General features: G+C 48.1%; 2 protein-coding genes across 3 annotated transcripts in view; one reads left to right on the plus strand and one right to left on the minus strand.

Moving 5' to 3' along the window:
• Positions 1 to 383: 383 nt before the first annotated feature.
• On the plus strand, positions 384 to 5512 carry ELP6 (elongator acetyltransferase complex subunit 6). Its single transcript, XM_069959200.1, has 7 exons — positions 384 to 644; positions 1063 to 1141; positions 1636 to 1706; positions 2912 to 3039; positions 3413 to 3602; positions 4418 to 4564; positions 4921 to 5512. The coding sequence occupies exons 1-7, from the start codon at positions 486 to 488 to the stop codon at positions 5032 to 5034; spliced, it is 888 nt and encodes a 295-aa protein (XP_069815301.1). The 5' UTR covers positions 384 to 485; the 3' UTR covers positions 5035 to 5512.
• Positions 5334 to 19777, minus strand: part of SCAP (SREBF chaperone) — a 39641-nt gene continuing 25197 nt past the window's right edge. For both annotated transcript variants that reach the window (XM_069959198.1, XM_069959199.1), the window contains exons 3-23: positions 18602 to 18725; positions 17011 to 17168; positions 16537 to 16757; positions 16350 to 16455; positions 16072 to 16244; positions 15509 to 15635; positions 15258 to 15370; positions 15085 to 15179; positions 13909 to 14007; positions 13354 to 13566; positions 12610 to 13055; positions 12199 to 12387; positions 11911 to 12112; positions 11704 to 11819; positions 10917 to 11484; positions 9661 to 9746; positions 9502 to 9584; positions 9223 to 9389; positions 8082 to 8162; positions 7788 to 7994; positions 5334 to 6833 (exon numbers count right to left, since the gene is read on the minus strand). In XM_069959198.1, coding sequence (XP_069815299.1) covers positions 6588 to 6833; positions 7788 to 7994; positions 8082 to 8162; positions 9223 to 9389; positions 9502 to 9584; positions 9661 to 9746; positions 10917 to 11484; positions 11704 to 11819; positions 11911 to 12112; positions 12199 to 12387; positions 12610 to 13055; positions 13354 to 13566; positions 13909 to 14007; positions 15085 to 15179; positions 15258 to 15370; positions 15509 to 15635; positions 16072 to 16244; positions 16350 to 16455; positions 16537 to 16757; positions 17011 to 17168; positions 18602 to 18725 — 3820 coding nt within the window. In that variant the 3' untranslated portion in view covers positions 5334 to 6587. The remainder of the gene's footprint in view (positions 6834 to 7787; positions 7995 to 8081; positions 8163 to 9222; positions 9390 to 9501; positions 9585 to 9660; positions 9747 to 10916; positions 11485 to 11703; positions 11820 to 11910; positions 12113 to 12198; positions 12388 to 12609; positions 13056 to 13353; positions 13567 to 13908; positions 14008 to 15084; positions 15180 to 15257; positions 15371 to 15508; positions 15636 to 16071; positions 16245 to 16349; positions 16456 to 16536; positions 16758 to 17010; positions 17169 to 18601; positions 18726 to 19777) is intronic.

The following is a 19777-nucleotide window of genomic DNA, read 5'->3' on the forward strand; positions in this document are numbered from 1 at the left end:
TGCAGAACCTACAGACACCATCACAGGATATGCAGAACCTACAGACACCATCACAGGATGTACAGGACCTACAGACACCATCACAGGTTATACAGAACCTACAGACACCATCACAGGATATACAGAACCTACAGACACAATCACAGGATGTACAGAACCTACAGACACCATCACAGGATATACAGGGCCTACAGACACCATCACAGGATGTACAGGACCTACAGACACCATCACAGGATATACAGGACCTACAGACACCATCACAGGGTCTACAGGACCTGCATACATAGAAAGGAAAGCTGATGGGGAAACTGTATGATGGGAGTTGTAGTAGAAGCAGGTTGGGTAACTGGTTGCTATGGGCAACACGAGCTGTTCCACTCTGTTTCTGATTATCGTCTCCTCCGACCTCAGCTCTCTTGCGCCATCTGCCGATCAGCCTGTAAATTGCGTGAAGCCCCTCAGTCGTCCGCGCCACTCACAAGATGGCGGAGCGGCCAGGATACGGAGGCCGCCATAGAAATGACCGCGTCAGGAACCCGGAAGTGGTGAGCGCATCCTCAGCGCTGAAACCACGTGGTCACTGCAGAATGTTCCCGGAGCTGAACGCCCTGCTTGGGGTGGACACTGAGAGCCCGGAGCGGGTGAGAACACGGCGGGTGTTGCTATGGGACCTCAGTAATGTCCAGGCTCCAGAGTACTGCACCCCCACTATGTGTCTGGCGCCTTACCCCTCACAGGATAAAGACCTGCACCCCAATACCCTCCAACCCCTCTACCCTGCACCCCATATTAGTCCCTGCAGCCCTTCCCCCATGAAAGGACGATCAAAAGTAGGAGACTCCTCTGATAGGTGCCTGTCACTCAGGCTCCGCCCCATTGTCACCGAAGCTCCGCCCACACTATTGGGGATTACATGGTTGGGGGTGTCATGGGAGTGCAGTGTCTTATACTGTCCTGTATAACCTGCAGCCTGACACCATGTGTGGTGGAGGGGAACTACAACTCCCAGCATGCTATGAGGTCTCTGATCTGGAAGTTACTCATGTTTTTGTCTTCCAGGGACAGTTCACACTGATCAGCGGCCACAAGACGGACCCTAGCTTCCTGCTGCATCACTTCTTGTCCTATTACCTGAAGGGTAAGTGAGGATGAGGACGTCATTATGGTAGTTGTGTGATGTCATAACCCGGGAGCGCGGTGCCATTATGGTAGTTGTGTGATGTCATAACCTTGGAGCGCAGTGCCTATATGGTAGTTATGTGATGTCATAATCTTGGCGCGCGGTGCCTTTATGGTAGTTATGTGATGTCATAACTCAGGAGCGCGGTGCCTTTATGGTAGTTATGTGATGTCATAACCCGGGAGCGCAGTGCCTTTTTGGTAGTTATGTGATGTCATAACCCGGGAGCGCAGTGCCTATATGGTAGTTATGTGATGTCATAACCTTGGAGCGCGGTGCCTATATGGTAGTTATGTGATGTCATAACCTTGGAGAGCGGTGCCTTTATGGTAGTTATGTGATGTCATAACCCGGGAGCGCAGTGCCTTTATGGTAGTTATGTGATGTCATAACTAGGGGGTGGGGCTTCAATCACATTTTCCGGTGCTAACCATCTATTTCTCTCTTGCCAGCCGGGTGTAACGTGTGTTTTGTTGCGCTTTCTCAGTCCTTCAGTCACTACAACATCATCGCCCAGAAGCTGGTAAGTATTAAAGGGGCTGCACAGTCCTGTATGATTGAAGCTAAAGGGGCTGTGTGACTATGATAATAGGGAGTCCCAGCAATCAGACTGGGCCTGAGTATCCTCCGAGTAGAGTGTCAGTCACAGTGTACATATATTACATTACTTATCCTGTATTATACCCCAGAGCTGCACTCACTATTCTGCTGGCGAGGTCACTGTGTACATACATTACATTACTTATCCTGAGTTACATCCTGTATTATACTCCAGAGCTGCACTCACTATTCTGCTGGTGGGGTCACTGTGTACATACATTACATTACTGATCCTGAGTTACATCCTGTATTATACTCCAGAGCTGCACTCACTATTCTGCTGGTGGGGTCACTGTGTACATACATTACATTACTTATCCTGAGTTACATCCTGTATTATACTCCAGAGCTGCACTCACTATTCTGCTGGTGGGGTCACTGTGTACATAAATTACTGATCCTGTACTGATCCTGAGTTTCATCCTGTATTATACTCCAGAGCTGCACTCACTATTCTGCTGGTGGGGTCACTGTGTACATACATTACTTATCCTGAGTTACATCCTGCATTATACTCCAGAGCTACACTCACTATTCTGCTGGTGAGGTCACTGTGTACATACATACATTACTGATCCTGAGTTTCATCCTGTATTATACTCCAGAGCTGCACTCACTATTCTGCTGGTGGGGTCACTGTGTACATACATTACTTATCCTGAGTTACATCCTGCATTATACTCCAGAGCTACACTCACTATTCTGCTGGCGAGGTCACTGTGTACATACATTACATTACTTATCCTGAGTTACATCCTGTATTATACTCCAGAGCTGCACTCACTATTCTGCTGGTGGGGTCACTGTGTACATAAATTACTGATCCTGAGTTTCATCCTGTATTATACTCCAGAGCTGCACTCACTATTCTGCTGGTGGGGTCACTGTGTACATACATTACATTACTGATCCTGAGTTACATCCTGTATTATACTCCAGAGCTGCACTCACTATTCTGCTGGTGGGGTCACTGTGTACATACATTACTGATCCTGAGTTACATCCTGTATTATACTCCAGAGCTGCACTCACTATTGGCTTCAGAGCTGAGAATGTATTCATTGTGATGTAGGTAACACGGCCATGTTGAGTGTTGTAGTCCGCCCCCGCTCTGTCTCCTATTTGCAGGGGGTGAACCTGTCCAGTGCTCGGGATCAGGGGCAGCTGCGGTTCCTGGAGGGGCTCAGGTCTTACACCCAGCTGCTGTTTACGGACACGGCAGAGACCGCGGCTGAGAATCCTCTGCGCTTCCTGAGGTCAGTGTATAAGATCTGTTGTCTCCTGCTGTCATCCCACATTACACCCACAGGCATTTCTTTCTGTTCTCCACTAGGGGGCAGCAGTTTAGCAAGAATTTATTACCTGAAGACATTAAAGGGAAATAATCCCTATTATAACGGTTAGCCGATCCGAATAGATCTGTTAAAGCGTTGTCATACCATACTGTGTGTGCTGTCTTCCCAGGGGGTATGGCTGAGAAAACGCTGCTATATTCCAGCACGTGCTGCAGGGAGAGAGGCCAGAACTAGTCGCAGCGCTCTGCCTCTTTACCTGTCAATCATCCCTGCAGTGTACCCTGACTTATATGATCAGATCTAAGGAGGCAATAATGGCCGTTGTTTCTTTCAGAACGGGCAGTGACCTGAGGCCTCTGTATGACTATATTACTGCCGCACTGACGCCCTCTGCAGGTCAACAGTGGAAATGCCCAGTGCTGATCATAGATGATGTCGGTGTCCTGCTGAGCCTGGGGACCACCACCCTGCAAGTGCTGGACTTCATCCATTACTGCAGAGCCAGTGTGTGCAGCCGCTACCAGGTGTGTTACATAGGACTGCAGGTGACATCTACTACATTATCTGTACTCAGAGAGATATCACTGTGTTATCTGGGGTGTTACATAGGACTGCAGGTAACATCTACTACATTATCTGTACTCAAAGAGATATCACTGTGTTATCTGTGGTGTTACATAGGACTGCAGGTAACATCTACTACATTATCTGTACTCAGAGAGATATCACTGTGTTATCTGTGGTGTTACATAGGACTGCAGGTGACATCTACTACATTATCTGTACTCAGAGAGATATCACTGTTATCTGGGGTGTTACATAGGACTGCAGGTGACATCTACTACATTATCTGTACTCAGAGAGATATCGCTGTGTTATCTATGGTGTTACATAGGACTTCAGGTAACATCTACATTATCTGTACTCAGAGATATCGCTGTGTTATCTGGGGTGTTACATAGGACTGCAGGTAACATCTACTACATTATCTGTACTCAGAGATATCGCTGTGTTATCTGGGGTGTTACATAGGACTGCAGGTAACATCTACATTATCTGTACTCAGAGATATCACTGTTATCTGTGTTGTTACATAGGACTGCAGGTGACATCTATATTGTCTGTACTCAGAGATATCACTGTGTTATCTGGGGTGTTACATAGGACTGCAGGTGACATCTACTACATTATCTGTACTCAGTTATCACTGTGTTGTTACTTAGGACTGCACATGACATTACGGATTCCTCTATTCGGTGTACTGATTCTATGTCCAGACCCTTGGGTGTCAGTGTTGGGGGTTGTTGAGCTCACTGTCAGTCTGGGTTTTCTCTCTCAGGGGGCCGTGGTCTGTCTGCTGCAGGGGGATGATGGTTTGGAGGATGATGACAACGAGCTGCTGCGGAGATCTCTATGTCACCAGAGCAGCCTGGTCCTGCAGGTGGACGGTCTGGTCACTGGCTTCTGTAAGGATGTGCACGGACAGGTCAGTAATGTTGAAGTACTGGGATATAACAGCGCCCCCTGTAGGTGGCAGTTAGTATGGCAGCAGCTTCCAGTTATACAGCAAGGAACATAGAATAGTTGTATAGAGCTGTGTCCATCAGGTTTAGCTCAGAGAGGACTGAGTAATACAGGTTCTAGGGGGCTGAGGCCTGTGTGGGTCTCCAAACTGTGTCCTCCCAGCTGTTGCAAAACCACAATTCCCGGACAGCTAAAGCTTTGGCTGTCCAGGCATGATGGGAGTTGTAGTAGTGCAATAGCAGGAGGGCTGCAGTTTGGAGACCCATGGTCTACACCAGGGCCCGAGTTATTAACTGTTTGTTGCCGTGTCTCTCACAGCTGACCATCACCCGGAGAACACTGGATGGAGCCCGGCCTGTCATCTACCAGTACAAGATCCAGGACAAGACTGTCAGCTTCTTTGCCCGGGGATTGTCTGCAGCCGTCCTGTAGTCGTGTCACCACACTGAGGCCCTGCGCTATTACAGGGGTACCAGACTGCCCAGAGCGGGCACTGCGGGGGATGGGTGCGTTAAATACATTCTGGGTACTAGACCGATTTTCCAGCACTAGTATAGACCCAACATATACGGGAGGGAACCTCTTAGTGAGGATGAGCAGGGGAGCAGTCGTGAGGGTGGTGGGGGAATCGGTCATATACCTTCAGGTTGCCTTTGGATTATTATGCAGTACAAAGGACTCAGGACTGTGGATCCAGGACAGAAATGGAAGAAAATAACCAAGAAACACCAAACATCTGAAAGTTTTTATGTAAGAAAATTACAGAGGATTGAAAAGAAAACAAAAAAAACAACAAAAATCTAAATTAAAAATATACAAAAACCCTAAGAGACTGTACAAGGAACGACACTGGCTCCGCTCTACAGCATAAAACCTACAGCAAAATAAATTATAACCTTTACCAAAAATATTATTTCCTCTATTCCATGATGCAAGTTAGACTTGACATTAAACAGTAGTTGATGATGAGATGTGAACCGTTTCGGGGGGAGCAGTGCGGTTCCTGTCATGTGACCTACACAAGAGCTCTGCGGGGCCCATAGACGGCACATTTAGCTGTCAGAAACCATATTATAGTACTGGGCCAAAGGTTGCTGTCAGCCAACCAGCAGGACCGAGATGGGTCACATGACACCACTCAGGTATGATGGGGGCCTCTGGTTGTATACAGTACAAGGCTTGTGAATATGTAACCTGTTGGGAGTGGTAGCTTTTATTTCTGGTCTTATGGATTTGACGCCACATTCATCCTGTCATTAGAACTACAACGCCCACCATCACTGCTAAGTGAACCGTACTAAGCAACAGCCGTCACATCTCCGCCCCCTGCTGTAGCGGGGTCACATCCAGCTCCTTAGGTCTGTGGGGTAAGGCTTATAAATAAGATCCATATATCTGTTATACAGTGCAAAGCACCCATGCCCTCAAGCATAAGGGTAGGGCTGCGTTACACTGCCATCTCCAAGGCGCTGTGAGACACCCACTACTGCCTACCCAGAAGGCTACTGGCCCCTTTTACAGTAAGGACACCCCCTACAGGTCTGGTAATGAAGTGCATCTAGATACTCAGTATCATGTATAGTGCAGCATGTTCAAAGCAAGAGATTCTCTGACTGCCTCAGGTGTCTGCGGGGTCCTAGTGCTTGTTATATCCCCTCCCCCACATTTCTTTGATAAGGATTAGCGACGTGCAGTACTCGACAACGCATTGATAATATACAGAACTGGCATCACTCCAGGACATCCATCACGTATGATCGTGAAGTGCTACTGATTCATTACGAATCATTCCGGGGTCGTCCTGCATTTTCTGGGGCACCGCCATCACATCTCCACCCAGGTGAGGGATGAACCCGAGAAAATGGGGAGCTGTAAATTGTACAATTCCATTGGAAGTATAGTTAGAAGCGTGTTTTGTTGTAGCTCATCTTTTGGTGCTCGGCCAGGGTTACACGCTGAGCTTGCCATACAGTTCCTGTGTCCGGTCAGTCGAGCTTCTCCAGGACAGATGGGACGTAGACCAAGCTGAGCTCGCTGCCAAAGTCACAGATAATCGCTGCGTTGTCCAGGACCAGGATCTGGCGCACCGGCTGCGCTTCCTCACACTTTCCTAGGTAGACCGTCTGAAGGAGATCACCATAGCCAATGTCCCAGAACGACACACAGCCCTGGCCGCCCGTCACCAGAAGGTTGTCAGAGATGAGACCCAAACTGGAGCCACAACCTAAGTCCTAAGGGGAGAGAGGCATAAACCAGCACTGGGAATGTGTACAGGATAAGAGCCAGTCTCAACAGAACCGCTACAGTGTAAAACTGCAAGGTGAAACTCCCAATACACATGCTTAGCCTGGCAGAGTGTGCATGTACGCAAAGTGTCACTGTCATTTAAAATTTTTTAGCAGAAATCAATAGTACAGGCGATTTTAAGAAACCTTGTATTTGAGTTTATTAGCCGAAAAATGCATTTGTATAATGAAAAAGCAGTTTGGAGCTCTTCCCCTATCTTCATGGTTCTCTTATGAGAAGGGAGATGAGGCACCAAAACAGGACAACAAAGAGTTAATTTACAGCTACATCACCGGCTATCTCCTCTAAAGTCAATACTGACTCCTGAATACCAGCTTTTATACAGGTCTTGTGTAATCCTTTGTTCTCTGCTGCCGACTAATCTCCCTCCTCCCCACTCCATGGGTTACACAGGGCTGGACTGATGTAAAAAAAAAAAAAAGTTGAGATTTCCTGATAATGAGCAGTGAATGAGAGAGGCTGGGGAAAGTCTTTTTGAGTGCAGACAATGGCATATTTGCCTAATAAACCTAATTACAAAGTTTCTTAAAATCACATGTACTATTGATTTCTGAATAAAAAAATAAAAAAAAGTGTGACACTTTAAACATCTGTGCAATAGCCTCTATTCTCCCATTTATCAACATAAGGCATCATGCAAGTGGCGGAGTTTTGTACAGAGGCATAGCAGCATCCATAGAGGAGTATGAGGCCTTACCTATAAGGATTCTGCCCAGGGGGAGCAGTATATACGAAGCATATGCACACAAAAAACTGCACTGTTTGTATGAGGAGTGTCAGCGATGTGCTGGATAGTAATATGGAGCCCTATATAACGTTCTTTATCAGCGGGGGTGGATGATGTTTCACCCCCCATTGCATGTGACCCTAGAACTTACTTGCTGTATGGAGTACAGCTTGATCCCTGAGCTCCGGTCCCATATACTGATGACATCATCCAGGCCGCTGCTGATGACATAAGACGACGTGCACAACAATGAGGTGATGTCTCCTCGATGTCCGTGCATGTGCCCAACGCGACTTCCAGTGAGAACATCCCATAAACAGATGGCTCCATCCTGTCCTCCACTGGCCAGGACCATGGTCTGCAGGAAGAAATGAAGAGATGTTATTACTGTGTCTGATACTGATACTGATAGTGGGGTCAACATGTCCAGAACGGCAGCGCTCACCTGGTCTATATAAATGGCAGTGATCCCCCCTGAGTGACCCTGAAGCGTAAACAAGCAGCACGCGTCCTCCAAGCGGTACACCTACAGAAAGAGAAGACACCATATTACGTTACACTCTGCAGTCACCGCACACCGCATACTGACACACTGTGACAAGTCTGCATCTGTGTCAGCAAAATTGGGGTATAAGCCTGTGGTCATAAAGGTTCTTGGTCACTGAGACTTAAAGGGGTTATCCAGGATTAGAAAATGCACAACTACTTTCTTGCAAAAAAACTCACAACTCCTGGCTACAGGGTGTGTGGTACTACAATATGGCTCTATTCACTTCAATAGAACTTCCACGTACAAACCGAGGACAAGAGTGGTGCCGTTTTCTAAGCCTGGAAAAAACTTTAAACAGGGTTTGATACACATCTGTTAGTTATGAAGTGAAGATTACTCGTTAACCTGAGCACCATAATACTAAAGCTTAAGCTCCTGTAACGTACACACTACAAGCCCCAGCATGCCCATAACTTGCTAAGTAAAAAGGTTTTCTAGTTTAAAAGGGGTTGTCCAGCGAAAAACTTTTTCTTTCAAATCAACTGGTGTCAGAAAGTTATATAGATTTGTAACTTACTTCTATTAAAAAAAATCTCAAGTCTTCCCTTACTTATTAGCAGCTGCATGTCCTGTAGGAAATGTTGCTTTATTTTCAGTCTGACATAGTGCTCTCTGCTGACATCTCTGGCCCAGACAGGAACTCTGTCTCGGTTTTTTATGAATCCTAATAGAAAACCTCTCCTGCTCTGGACACTTCCTGTCTCGGCCAGAGATGGCAGCAGAGAGCACTGTATCCGACTGAAAATAAAACAACATTTTCTGTATGACATACACCAGCTAATAAGTACTGAAAGACTTGAGATTTTTTGATGGAAGTAAATTACAAATCTATATAACTTTCTGACACCAGTTGATTTGAAAGAAAAAGTTTTTCGCTCGACTACCCCTTTAATCATTACAGGATGAAAGCTTCTGCTCTGCTTGCAGTCACTGAATGGTAAGAGACCTGGACATATGGCCAGTCATTCACAACAAGAATGTAGAACCTTTTATCATATAATGAAGAGACTGCAGACGTTGCGGTGACCATACTGACCCTCAGGGTGTGGTCTTGGCTGCCGGTGACCAGGCGCCCAGCCGCTGCTTTTAACACTGTGATTGGCTTCTGGTGGGCGCAGGCGACAGTGTGCGTCATCTGACAGCGGATGATGTCATCGCTGGAGTAGAGCGGGGAGCTGGGCACGGCACTGCGGGCAGACGCTCCTGACAAGAAGGAAAACCTTAGTATTATATGTAAGCTCTACAGAAGGCAGTTGAATCTCCACATTGGTTGTGAGTGGAGACGAGTAAAGGACAAACAGGAGCAGGCGCTCACCTCTGAACTGTAACTGGCTGGAGGATTTTTGGGAATCCAGACAGAAAAAATCAAGGGAGCCATTGAGCCGAGCGGCAACAATCCTGGAAGATGGAAACGTAACGTCAGTTCTCATCACTGTTACTATATGGGGGGAGGGAAGGGTGGGCTTCTCCGTACCTGTGATTCAAGAAAATAAGCGAAGTGATCCCGCTCTGACCGTCACTGTTACTGCAGCGCAAGACCCCCTCTATAGCATCCCAGACCTACAGAGGAAACAAACATAAGTCTGAGCACAGTAAGGGACCAGACCAAGGATAAACAGTATGAGCAAAACTTGGCAAATGACCCCAGCCAGGGACCACTGAACCATTACGTGGTGAGGCGGGAGTACACAGAACCATTATGTGGTGAGGCGGGAGTACACAGAACCATTATGTGGTAAGGCGGGAGTACACAGAACCATTATGTGGTAAGGCGGGAGTACACAGAACCATTATGTGGTGAGGCGGGAGTGCGCAGAACCATTATGTGGTGAGGCGGGAGTGCGCAGAACCATTATGTGGTGAGGCGGGAGTGCGCAGAACCATTATGTGGTGAGCCAGGGGCCACTGAACCATTATGTGGTGAGGCGGGAGTACGCAGAACCATTATGTGGTGAGGCGGGAGTACACAGAACCATTATGTGGTGAGGCGGGAGTACACAGAACCATTATGTGGTAAGGCGGGAGTGCACAGAACCATTATGTGGTGAGGCGGGAGTACGCAGAACCATTATGTGGTAAGGCGGGAGTACACAGAACCATTATGTGGTGAGGCGGGAGTGCGCAGAACCATTATGTGGTGAGGCGGGAGTACACAGAACCATTATGTGGTGAGGCGGGAGTACACAGAACCATTATGTGGTGAGGCGGGAGTACACAGAACCATTATGTGGTAAGGCGGGAGTGCACAGAACCATTATGTGGTGAGGCGGGAGTACGCAGAACCATTATGTGGTAAGGCGGGAGTACACAGAACCATTATGTGGTAAGGCGGGAGTACACAGAACCATTATGTGGGGAGGCGGGAGTGCGCAGAACCATTATGTGGTGAGGCGGGAGTACGCAGAACCATTATGTGGTAAGGCGGGAGTACACAGAACCATTATGTGGTAAGGCGGGAGTACACAGAACCATTATGTGGTAAGGCGGGAGTACGCAGAACCATTATGTGGTGAGGCGGAAGTACACAGAACCATTATGTGGTGAGCCAGGGGCCACTGAACCATTATGTGGTGAGGCGGGAGTACGCAGAACCATTATGTGGTGAGGCGGGAGTACGCAGAACCATTATGTGGTGAGGCGGGAGTACACAGAACCATTATGTGGTGAGGCGGGAGTACACAGAACCATTATGTGGTGCAGAGGGGGAGGGTGCACATTGGGCCACTGTACCTCCAGTTTCCCGTTACTCCTCCCGGCAACAATGAGGTTTCCCTGAAGTCCTAAACTCCAAACTGAGCTGTCGAAATCTTCTGCCCAACCGGAAACGGGGGAAGACGTCCCATTACAGAAAACTAGCTCTTCAGCCGAGCTTTTCCTTCTTATGGAAGCACAGCCGCCATCAGACCGGCTCCCGGGTGACCGGCTCCGTCTGCCTGACAAGAGTAGACACGGACCATAAGGAGCGGGGGAAAAGACTGGAGGAAAAGTGCAGGAAGGCCCCTGCTCCTCATAGACCCGCTGCACCAGGCTGCTAAAGTCATAGCCGCTGGACTCTTCCTGCTCCACCAGCACCGGCTGCCGGCTGCTCTCCGCCTGCTCCGGCTTCACCTGTTCACCAAAGTTTGTATCGATCAGGCTGGAGAGATCAGGTTGGTCATAGAAAAGCGATGGCTGAGAGGGTAACAGTCGCCTCTTCAGATGGCTGTTCTCCAGGGAGTCTTCAGGGTTGTATTTGCAGTCTGAGAACTGCTCCCATGTGTCCTGGTACTCAAATATCCCGCTGCTCTCCCTGCGGAGCCTGGACAGGAGAGAAGGTCACAGGGTCAGGGATCGCATCACATCCATATGACATCCCCTAAAAAGCCACTTTAAACCCCTCCCACAACCCATTGTACATGTACTGTGTAACATACAACTGTTGCAATCGGGGATAATGCAGATCCCGTCCATTTAACCCTTTAGATGCTGCAGTCTATAGCAACATCCCAGTGCCCCAGCAATATTGTTCTCCTCTCACCCCTGCTTGGGAATCACATTGAGGCAGTCTCCCGTCTGAGCGTCCCACACACGGATCTGACCGGCCAGACAGCAGCTCACCAACAGCATCCCGTCACTGGCGAGACACTCAATGTCCTGCGAGACAGCGGGTGAGAACAACAGACATCAAAAGACAACATAAAGACACAGAGACATCAGGCAGACAGTGACATGACTGCACACGCACCATGAGGTGACCTCGCAGGACCAGGGGCACAATCTCGGTTTCAGGGGGTGAATAACCATAGTCGTCGCAGGGCATGTCCCCTTTCTTCCGCCGGCTATGAGACAGACCATTCTGTCCATAGTTTTTAGGGCACAGCAGACGATAGAGGCAGAAGAGAAGTAAAACCAACAGAATTCCAGAGGCCAAACCCAAGGCTCCAACTCTGTGAGGACAGAAGAGATGGCGTCACTGCTGGGAGGACGGGAGGAGGTCAGAGCTGGGATCAGGATTCTCTATAGAGAGTCTTACTTGTATAGGGTGACGTCCACAGAGCCCTGGGTTTTGGGGGCAGAAGGAGCTGCCTTGGTTTCCTCCGGCCGTCCATCCTGTTGGGGTTGAAATATCGAGTGCTGGACCTCATGAGGGTGCCGGGCCTCCGAAACCTCCTCCGGGGTCAAATACAGAGTGATGGGGATCATGGGCAAGATACTGATGTACCTAGAGCAGACACATTGTTATGAGATCATAAAATGTACAAAAAGACAACGTCCATAGAGTGACCAATGACTTAAAGGGGTTATCCAGAATTAGAAGAACAGCTGCTTTCCCTCAGAAACTGTTAGAATACTGCACACAACCTAAAGGCTTGTTTTAATTTTGGATAACCTCTTTAACACATCCATCACCATTATTCAAGTTTTTTTTAAGAGACACACTTACCTCTTTGCCAGGGTGATGTTATAGTAGCTGAAGAGAGTTGGCCAATGGCGGAAGGAGAGTTTGCGCCAGGTTTCTTCATCTTCAGGGCCCCAAGTGACCTCCGTATAGGACTGGTCCTCCTTGATCTCTGGTCCGACTTTGCTTTGGTCCTTCTGCGGCCCTTCTGCCCAGCTGCCCCTGGAATTTCCCTCCAGTGCCCCTCTAAGGGTCTCCATCATGTCCTTGTGGTCTCTTTGAGACTGGTTCTCCAGGAGTTGGGAGGAGCCGGTAGGGAGGATAGAGAGGGAGCTCTGGGGGTCTGAAACTGGCATGACGGGCACAGGAATGGGTGGCACTACAGCGCCCCCTAGAGGGCTCTGCTGTGTGACCTGAACTGTGGTAAGGTAGGTACGAAGGCCAGCAGGGTCAGTGTATAGCAGGATGCCAATCCACACAACGGTCCCTGCCTACGGAAAAGAGCAGCGTGTTACATAATATCTATGATCAAATCTTTGAACCTATAAATTACAGAAACAACCAAAGGATTGGATGATAAATTCTGGGTGAATGAATATTTGCCATCAAAAACCTTTCATCTGTGGAATCTTCTCTATGCAGGTTCAGAGCTGCATTTAAAATTCTGCTTTCAGCCATGTGACCTAACATCTAAGCTCCCACAATGCACTGCACAGGAAGCAGCAGCATTTTGAATTTGACTCTAGACAAACTGGCACTTACATCAAGATCTATACGGCTCCTGCTTACCATGATGATCCGCTGCGCCAGTCGTGTCCTGGCAAAAAAGTAGATGAGCCGCAGTCTTTTGGGCAGGCGCAGGTTCCGGAAGGGCTGCAGGGTGATGGTGTGGGGGGTGTTGGGGCGCAGGGCTTGCTGACGCTCGTATTTTGTTGGACGAGATAAAGGTTTGGATGGCGGCATACAAGCCTCAGCTGGCATCCTCTTGTTCAGGTCAGCGAGCTGCAAATCACAAGGGTGCGGGTTATAAATACCAGCAAGAATCATCACCTCAGGGCCTGACATGTTCCCTGACTTCTGCAATAAGCAAAAAACAGGAAACCCGTGTGCCCTGCGGGAGCCATGTCCTCCTCCCTCCCAGGTCCCCGCTCAGACCAGGAAATGCCCGGGGACCGGAGGGGTGGAGGTAAAAGCACTTTATTTCTTTTATCCTCCCCAGCACTTGCTAAAAAATAGGTCTGGTCGGACTTCTCCTTTAACCTGCTGTAATAAAGGAAATCTCCACAAAGATTAACACTATGATTCCCAGAAATCTACCAGAATCCTCCTGGGCTCAGCCCATACCTCCATTCTGCGGATGTCAATGGATAAAACGGTGGTGAAGAAGAACATCTGCAGGAAGAAGTCTGATACCAACCCGACCACAGCGAAAAGACAGAACTCCTGGAGAGAGAAGAAACGGGAAAAGGATTTGATGCGGGGCGACCACATAATGCTAGACTAGTCTTTACTGTCTAGAGCAGTGCTTCTCAAACTGTGAGGCGGGCCTCACCAATGAGGCACCCCCTGGTTGTTGGTGAGGCCCAGCTGGGGAGCCAGTTTTCACAAAGTACTATGATCTGTTTAGTTCTTTTGCTGTTTGCAAAAATTTCCATTTTAACAACATTATTAATATATTTTGAACTTGCTTTATTAATATATAGAGCTTGAGAGACAGGTGAAAGGTAGCTCTAGCATTATTTTCAGCTTTTAAATGGACTTTCACCACAGATAGTGAGGCCCAGGCACCCTCTTGGTCAGTCTGGTGAGGCCCAGGCATTGCCTTGGTCTGTTGGGTGAGGCTCCAGTAGAAAAAGTTTGAGAAGCACTGGTCTAGAGGATGACCCCCCTGTGTCACGATCAAGGCATCATGATGTCCACGTGACCTTCAATTCATAATACATAACCCCAAACATTAGCACAAAGGGAACACTTTGATAGTTTCTGTGATCCTAGAGAACGCCTTCAATCCTTCCTGCAATCTGAGAGGATCCCTCCCAGGAGCAGAGGATGCCTCCCCAATCCTTCCTGTGATCCGAGAGGATGACTCCCAGTCCTTGCTGTGAGAACAGCCCCCAGGGTCCTAAGCTGAGATCCTAGACTCCAGGCTGCTGTCTCCACATTCTCAGTATTCATAGAATTAAAGCTTTAAAGTATTCAGAGGAACACTCAGTCACTGACCCTAGAAGCGCTGCCACGGCTTGCTGTTCTGCTCACACCTTTAATGCTAACAGCACAGCCGGCTGTAGAAGCCGATGCATATAGCTCTGAATGTTGCATTGTGGGATTGCTGTAACAGTAGCAATGAGATGCAATGGTTCAACGAGTCCATGGGAGCAATGTCCTCTATGGTCTGATCTGACACCATCCACCGCACCACTCTGCACACACAGACACCAGGGAATCCCCGGCAGGTACATTGTGTGTACAGAACAGATCATCGATGATATCTCTGGGCGGCTCATGGACGATCACACTAACCTGAATAGCAGGAACCAGAGTGAAATATCCAATCAGTATAATTCCCAGCTCAGTGGCCATGTTCTTCATGATGGACCAGCTTTCATTACTTAACCCTAAAAGTACCGGAGAGAGAGATTAGAACAGAATCCAATCTGCTATTCCTACAGCCACATGACCCGGGGATCACTCACCTTGTGCTATGCGGAGCTTGACCTCAAGGTCTACCGGAGTGGACACAACAGATTTCGTCAGCACCAAAACATTTTCTAATCCGATGACCACAACTAGATAAGGAAAGATCTCCCTGCAAGAACATATATAGAGAGGGGATCAGTATATAGAGCTATAAGCCACCAGACAGGTCAGACGATAACATTACTGGTCTCCAATGACTCCGCCACTGCCACCTTCTGACATTTTTAATAGGATTCTTCATACATACCCGCCATTGAGGGTTGGTGTTAGCCCAAAGAGGGTGCACAATCCCACAGACATGAGCAGTGAGCTCAGGACCGTCACCACTGCTGCCAGGGCCAGGCCCCACTTGGACTTCACCAGGTCAATCTTCCCTTTAAAGAAAAAAAAAAAAAGTTAATAAAATGTAGTAATAGTAAGTAAAAAAAAAAAAAAATCTCAAGTACTCCAGTACTTATCAACTGCTGTATGTCCTGCAGGAATTGGTTTATTCTTTCCAGTCTGGAGGTTTTCTATGGGGATTTGCTACTTCTCTGGACAGTTCCTGACATGGACAGAGGTGGCAGCAGAGAGCACTGTGTCAGACAGGAGAGAATATACTGCTTCCTGCAGGACATACAGTAGCCCATAAGTACTGGAAGACTGGAGATTTTTTAATAGAAGTAAATTACAAATCTCTGGCACCAGTTGATTTGACGAAAAATATTTTTTTCTGTGAACAACCGAGTATGTCTTATTAAAAAAAAACTTTTGACATATTAGAAGACATGGGTCGGGGTCTAACTGCCCACCTCGGGTGTGTACACTTACTGGTGGAGAAGTAGATATATGCAAAAAGGATGAAGTAGGTGGTGACCAACGGAATCAGCTCTGCTATTCCAATCTCCTCCTTGAAGTGGACATGGATGATATTCTGCCCTCGGTTGGTGCAGTTGGTGCGCGGGTAGAGCTGGCGGAGACGGGTTCTCAGGCTGCTCAGAAACCTGGCACAGATGGATAATATAAGGTGACCGCACACAGGGGAAGGTTTGTTACAGTGTACTATCTGCAACTGAGATAGTAACAATGGCGGTACTCTCGTGACCTACTTTGCATCGTATCTGTGCAGCACCAGTGTGATGGTGTAAGACACGATCCGCTTGCGATTATACAGGCTGACGCCGCTCTGTTTCCCGGGCACGCCGAACAGCAAATCTGTAGGAAACAGGAGCGGAAAGGGGTCATCCCGCTGCACACAATATGGAGGGATCAGGCTGATGTGCGGAGTTCTCTTACCTCGGAGGGTGGCTGACGTCTGCAGGGTCTTGGGCTCATGTTGCTGAATGGTCCGGATGAGGTCGGGGTCCTTGTTGAACAGTTCTCGGTTGTTCTGCCAGAAGTTGCCTGGGGACAGGAGGAGGCAGCCATGTTCTGGGAGTTTGTCTCGGAGTTTCCTCAGCCCTGGTAGAAGGTCGGTCACCTGCAGGCAAACGTCTTCTAAGCTCTTCTCACTGGTCCTGGATGTGACAAAAAAAGAGTAAAGTCGTTATTATCTGCTGTAAAGCACTGACTCCACTGCTGTTGCAAAACTACAAACCCCAGCATGTCCTGGCATGCTGGGGGTTGTAGTTTTGCAACAGCAGTGGAGTGACAGTCTGGACATCATTGCAAAAAAGATATTGGCCAGCTAATAATCTCCTTAACATGTCAGGTTTGTGTTAATTCAACACTGCTGACTGTTTCCAATGCAGAAATGTTTGTCAGACTTACCTCTCTCTCAGCACATGGTTCCGGATCTCTTCCACTAATCCGAACACCCGGGAGAGAGGCGAACGAAAGACGTCCACAGCCAGGAAGTTCTTGTCCCATGGTGATACGACCCCCTTAACCAGAACCTGCTGGATGTAGGCGACAGGCCGGCCTAGATACTGAAGGACAAGCACAAACGCGTAACACGCAGATCATACAATACTTATAGATTTATTACATCAGGCCGCACCTCCCACAGACTAGACAAAGAGCTGAGGGTCTGTTACTAATGGATTCAGTACAAATCTCTACTATGCTCATGTTTCTTACAATGTATCAGTCTGGAGTCAAAGATGTTTACTCCGCGTACACCGTGACCACATCAGCAGAATAGTGAGTGCAGCTCTGGGGTATAATACAGGATGTAACTCAGGATCAGTACAGGATAAGTAATGTAATGTATGTAAACAGTGACCCCCCCCAAGCAGAATAGTGAGTGCAGCTCTGGGGTATAATACAGGATGTAAGTTGGGATCAGTAAGGCAATGTATGCACATTCTGGTGGACATATAGCACAGATATAACATTGAGGTCCAAGCAGTGTGTGGTTAGTTATCTGGGGCCTACTGCAGGATTTGGGCTCTTAGGCTCCTATTACACAGAGCGATTTTTAACGATTAACGACTAACAATAAACGATTGCAAACGAGATTGTTTATCATTACCTGAAATCGTTCACTATATTACACAGAACAATGGTCGCTAGTAACGTTCATTACTATGATCGTTTATTCCTTCTGATCCCAGCAAAAAAATTGAACAATGTGCAATTACACTGAACGATAAGTGAAAAAAAATGCGGAACTTGAGCGAACGAATGTGGAATTACAGCGAACGATTAACAATAATTTTAGGTTCAGATCTAAATCAATGACATACGAACGATTTTTTGATCGTTGCCTGCAATTACACAGAACGATATACTGATTTTTTGCACGATAATCATCCCAGGTAATAGGGCCCTTAGTGATGCAGACATCCTATGGTTTGTCGGTACAGGGTATCAGGCCTCTGGGGAAGCCGCCGCTGCTGTGTCAGTGTGTCAGCCTTCAGCCTTGTCTGTATCTTGGTACTAAGGTCGGTAATCAGATCTTTCCGGCGCAGATAACATCACTACACGTGAACAGATAAGAGAAGAGAACAGTCCAGGCCAAGGTCGCTTCCTGGACTTATCTGCTCTGTCTGGTTTTTGTGTATGGAGCGGGTGTAAAGGACATGGGGGTGAGCCTATGCCAGCCCTGGTACTACAACTCACTCCAGTATGATTCCTAATAGGCAAGTATATAATGGGATAAACTCTGTGGTGGAGAAACAGCCAAGTGGTCCCATCTTGGTCGATGCCCCTTACACACACAGACCCCCATTTACTATGAGGAGGGTCCAGTTCTCGCTGAGGTCATTTATAATAAATTTCTTTATTTTTTCCCCTCCCCATCAGATGTGGATCACCCTGCAGATTTCCTTCTAGGAAGAGTGTCACCCATCTTTCCTAGACTGCTGAGGGGCCATTATTTGTGATTCCATTAGGAGAATGAGGTGAAATAACTACTCACCCAATCGGGGCGGTCACTCTGGTCACCTGGGCTTAGTTCTGCTGGAGGTGGGGAGTAATCCTTCACGGGGGTGATGTACTCGACGGGTCCCGTGCCAGGTAGCGGCAGCTTCAGGAGCGGAGAGCTGAGAGGGACAAGAAATTATTGATAAAATGTAAAAAAAAAAAAAAATCACAGGAACCCCCCTGTATATAAGGAGAAGAAAGTCATTATAATTCTCCCCACTCACTTCTATCACACCTCTGTGCAGCAGACCCCTGTACAGGGCCAGTCCATGCCATAGACCCCTATATAGAGCCAGCCTGTACCATAGACCCCTATATAGAGCCAGCCCATGCCATAGACCCCTATATAGGGCCGGCCTGTACCATCGACCCCTATATAGAGCCAGCCTGTGCCACACACCCATGTATAGGACCGGCCCGTGCCATACACCCCTGTACAGGGCCAACCCGTGCCACAGACCAGCATATAGAGCCGGCCTGTACCATAGACCCCCACTACAGAGCAGGCCTGTGCCATAGACCCCCGTATAGAGCTGGCCTGTGCTGCAGAACCCTGTAGAGGGCCAGCCCATGCCATAGACCCCAGTACAGAGCCAGCCTGTGCCGCAGACCCCCGCTATACAGCCGGCCTGTGCTGCAGTGCCATCAGCCTTACACTCACACATGGAGCTCAATGAGGATTATGTAACATCAAAAACTAAAACAATAACTAAGAGTATGCAGGAGACTGTGATGTCAGGGTGCAGGATGCTGGTGCTGTGAAGTGGTCCGGCCGGTAATATCAGTAACTGTAGTAAAGGTCAGACGCTGCTCTAAACAAGTCTGCGGGGGGCCCTGATGAGCGCATACTGCAGGAAAACAATAGAAAGAGGACCGGGAGAGCACAACTATACTAGGGGAGGCAGAGGTGACAACCACCGGTGTATGATAGTGTCATTCAGGAGGCTCGCTCAGTATCACATTATACAGCACACAAGCTTCTTTGCATAGAACATGCAAACTCTCTCTACACCTCACGCAGCAGAGATGACAGCTTTATGTAGCATGGTTCCTGCACAGATATAGATGGGGCTCGGGGTGGACGGGTCTCGTGTCCATTATAGCTGCACTTCAGGAAGTGATTGTTTCCCATGACCTTACTGAGAGTGTGAGCTGTGTGTTATATATAGAT

This window comes from Dendropsophus ebraccatus, chromosome 2 (assembly GCF_027789765.1).
Source record: "Dendropsophus ebraccatus isolate aDenEbr1 chromosome 2, aDenEbr1.pat, whole genome shotgun sequence".
Taxonomy (NCBI): domain Eukaryota; kingdom Metazoa; phylum Chordata; class Amphibia; order Anura; family Hylidae; genus Dendropsophus; species Dendropsophus ebraccatus.

What these genes read in the sequence shown, in the direction of transcription:
- ELP6 (XM_069959200.1), top strand. Translation starts at nt 486, where the DNA reads ATGGCGGAGCGGCCAGGATACGGAGGCCGCCATAGAAATGACCGCGTC. An exon ending in ACACTGAGAGCCCGGAGCGG is followed by an intron (nt 645 to 1,062) that starts GTGAGAACACGG and finishes TTTGTCTTCCAG; the next exon opens with GGACAGTTCACACTGATCAG. An exon ending in GTAAGGATGTGCACGGACAG is followed by an intron (nt 4,565 to 4,920) that starts GTCAGTAATGTT and finishes TGTCTCTCACAG; the next exon opens with CTGACCATCACCCGGAGAAC.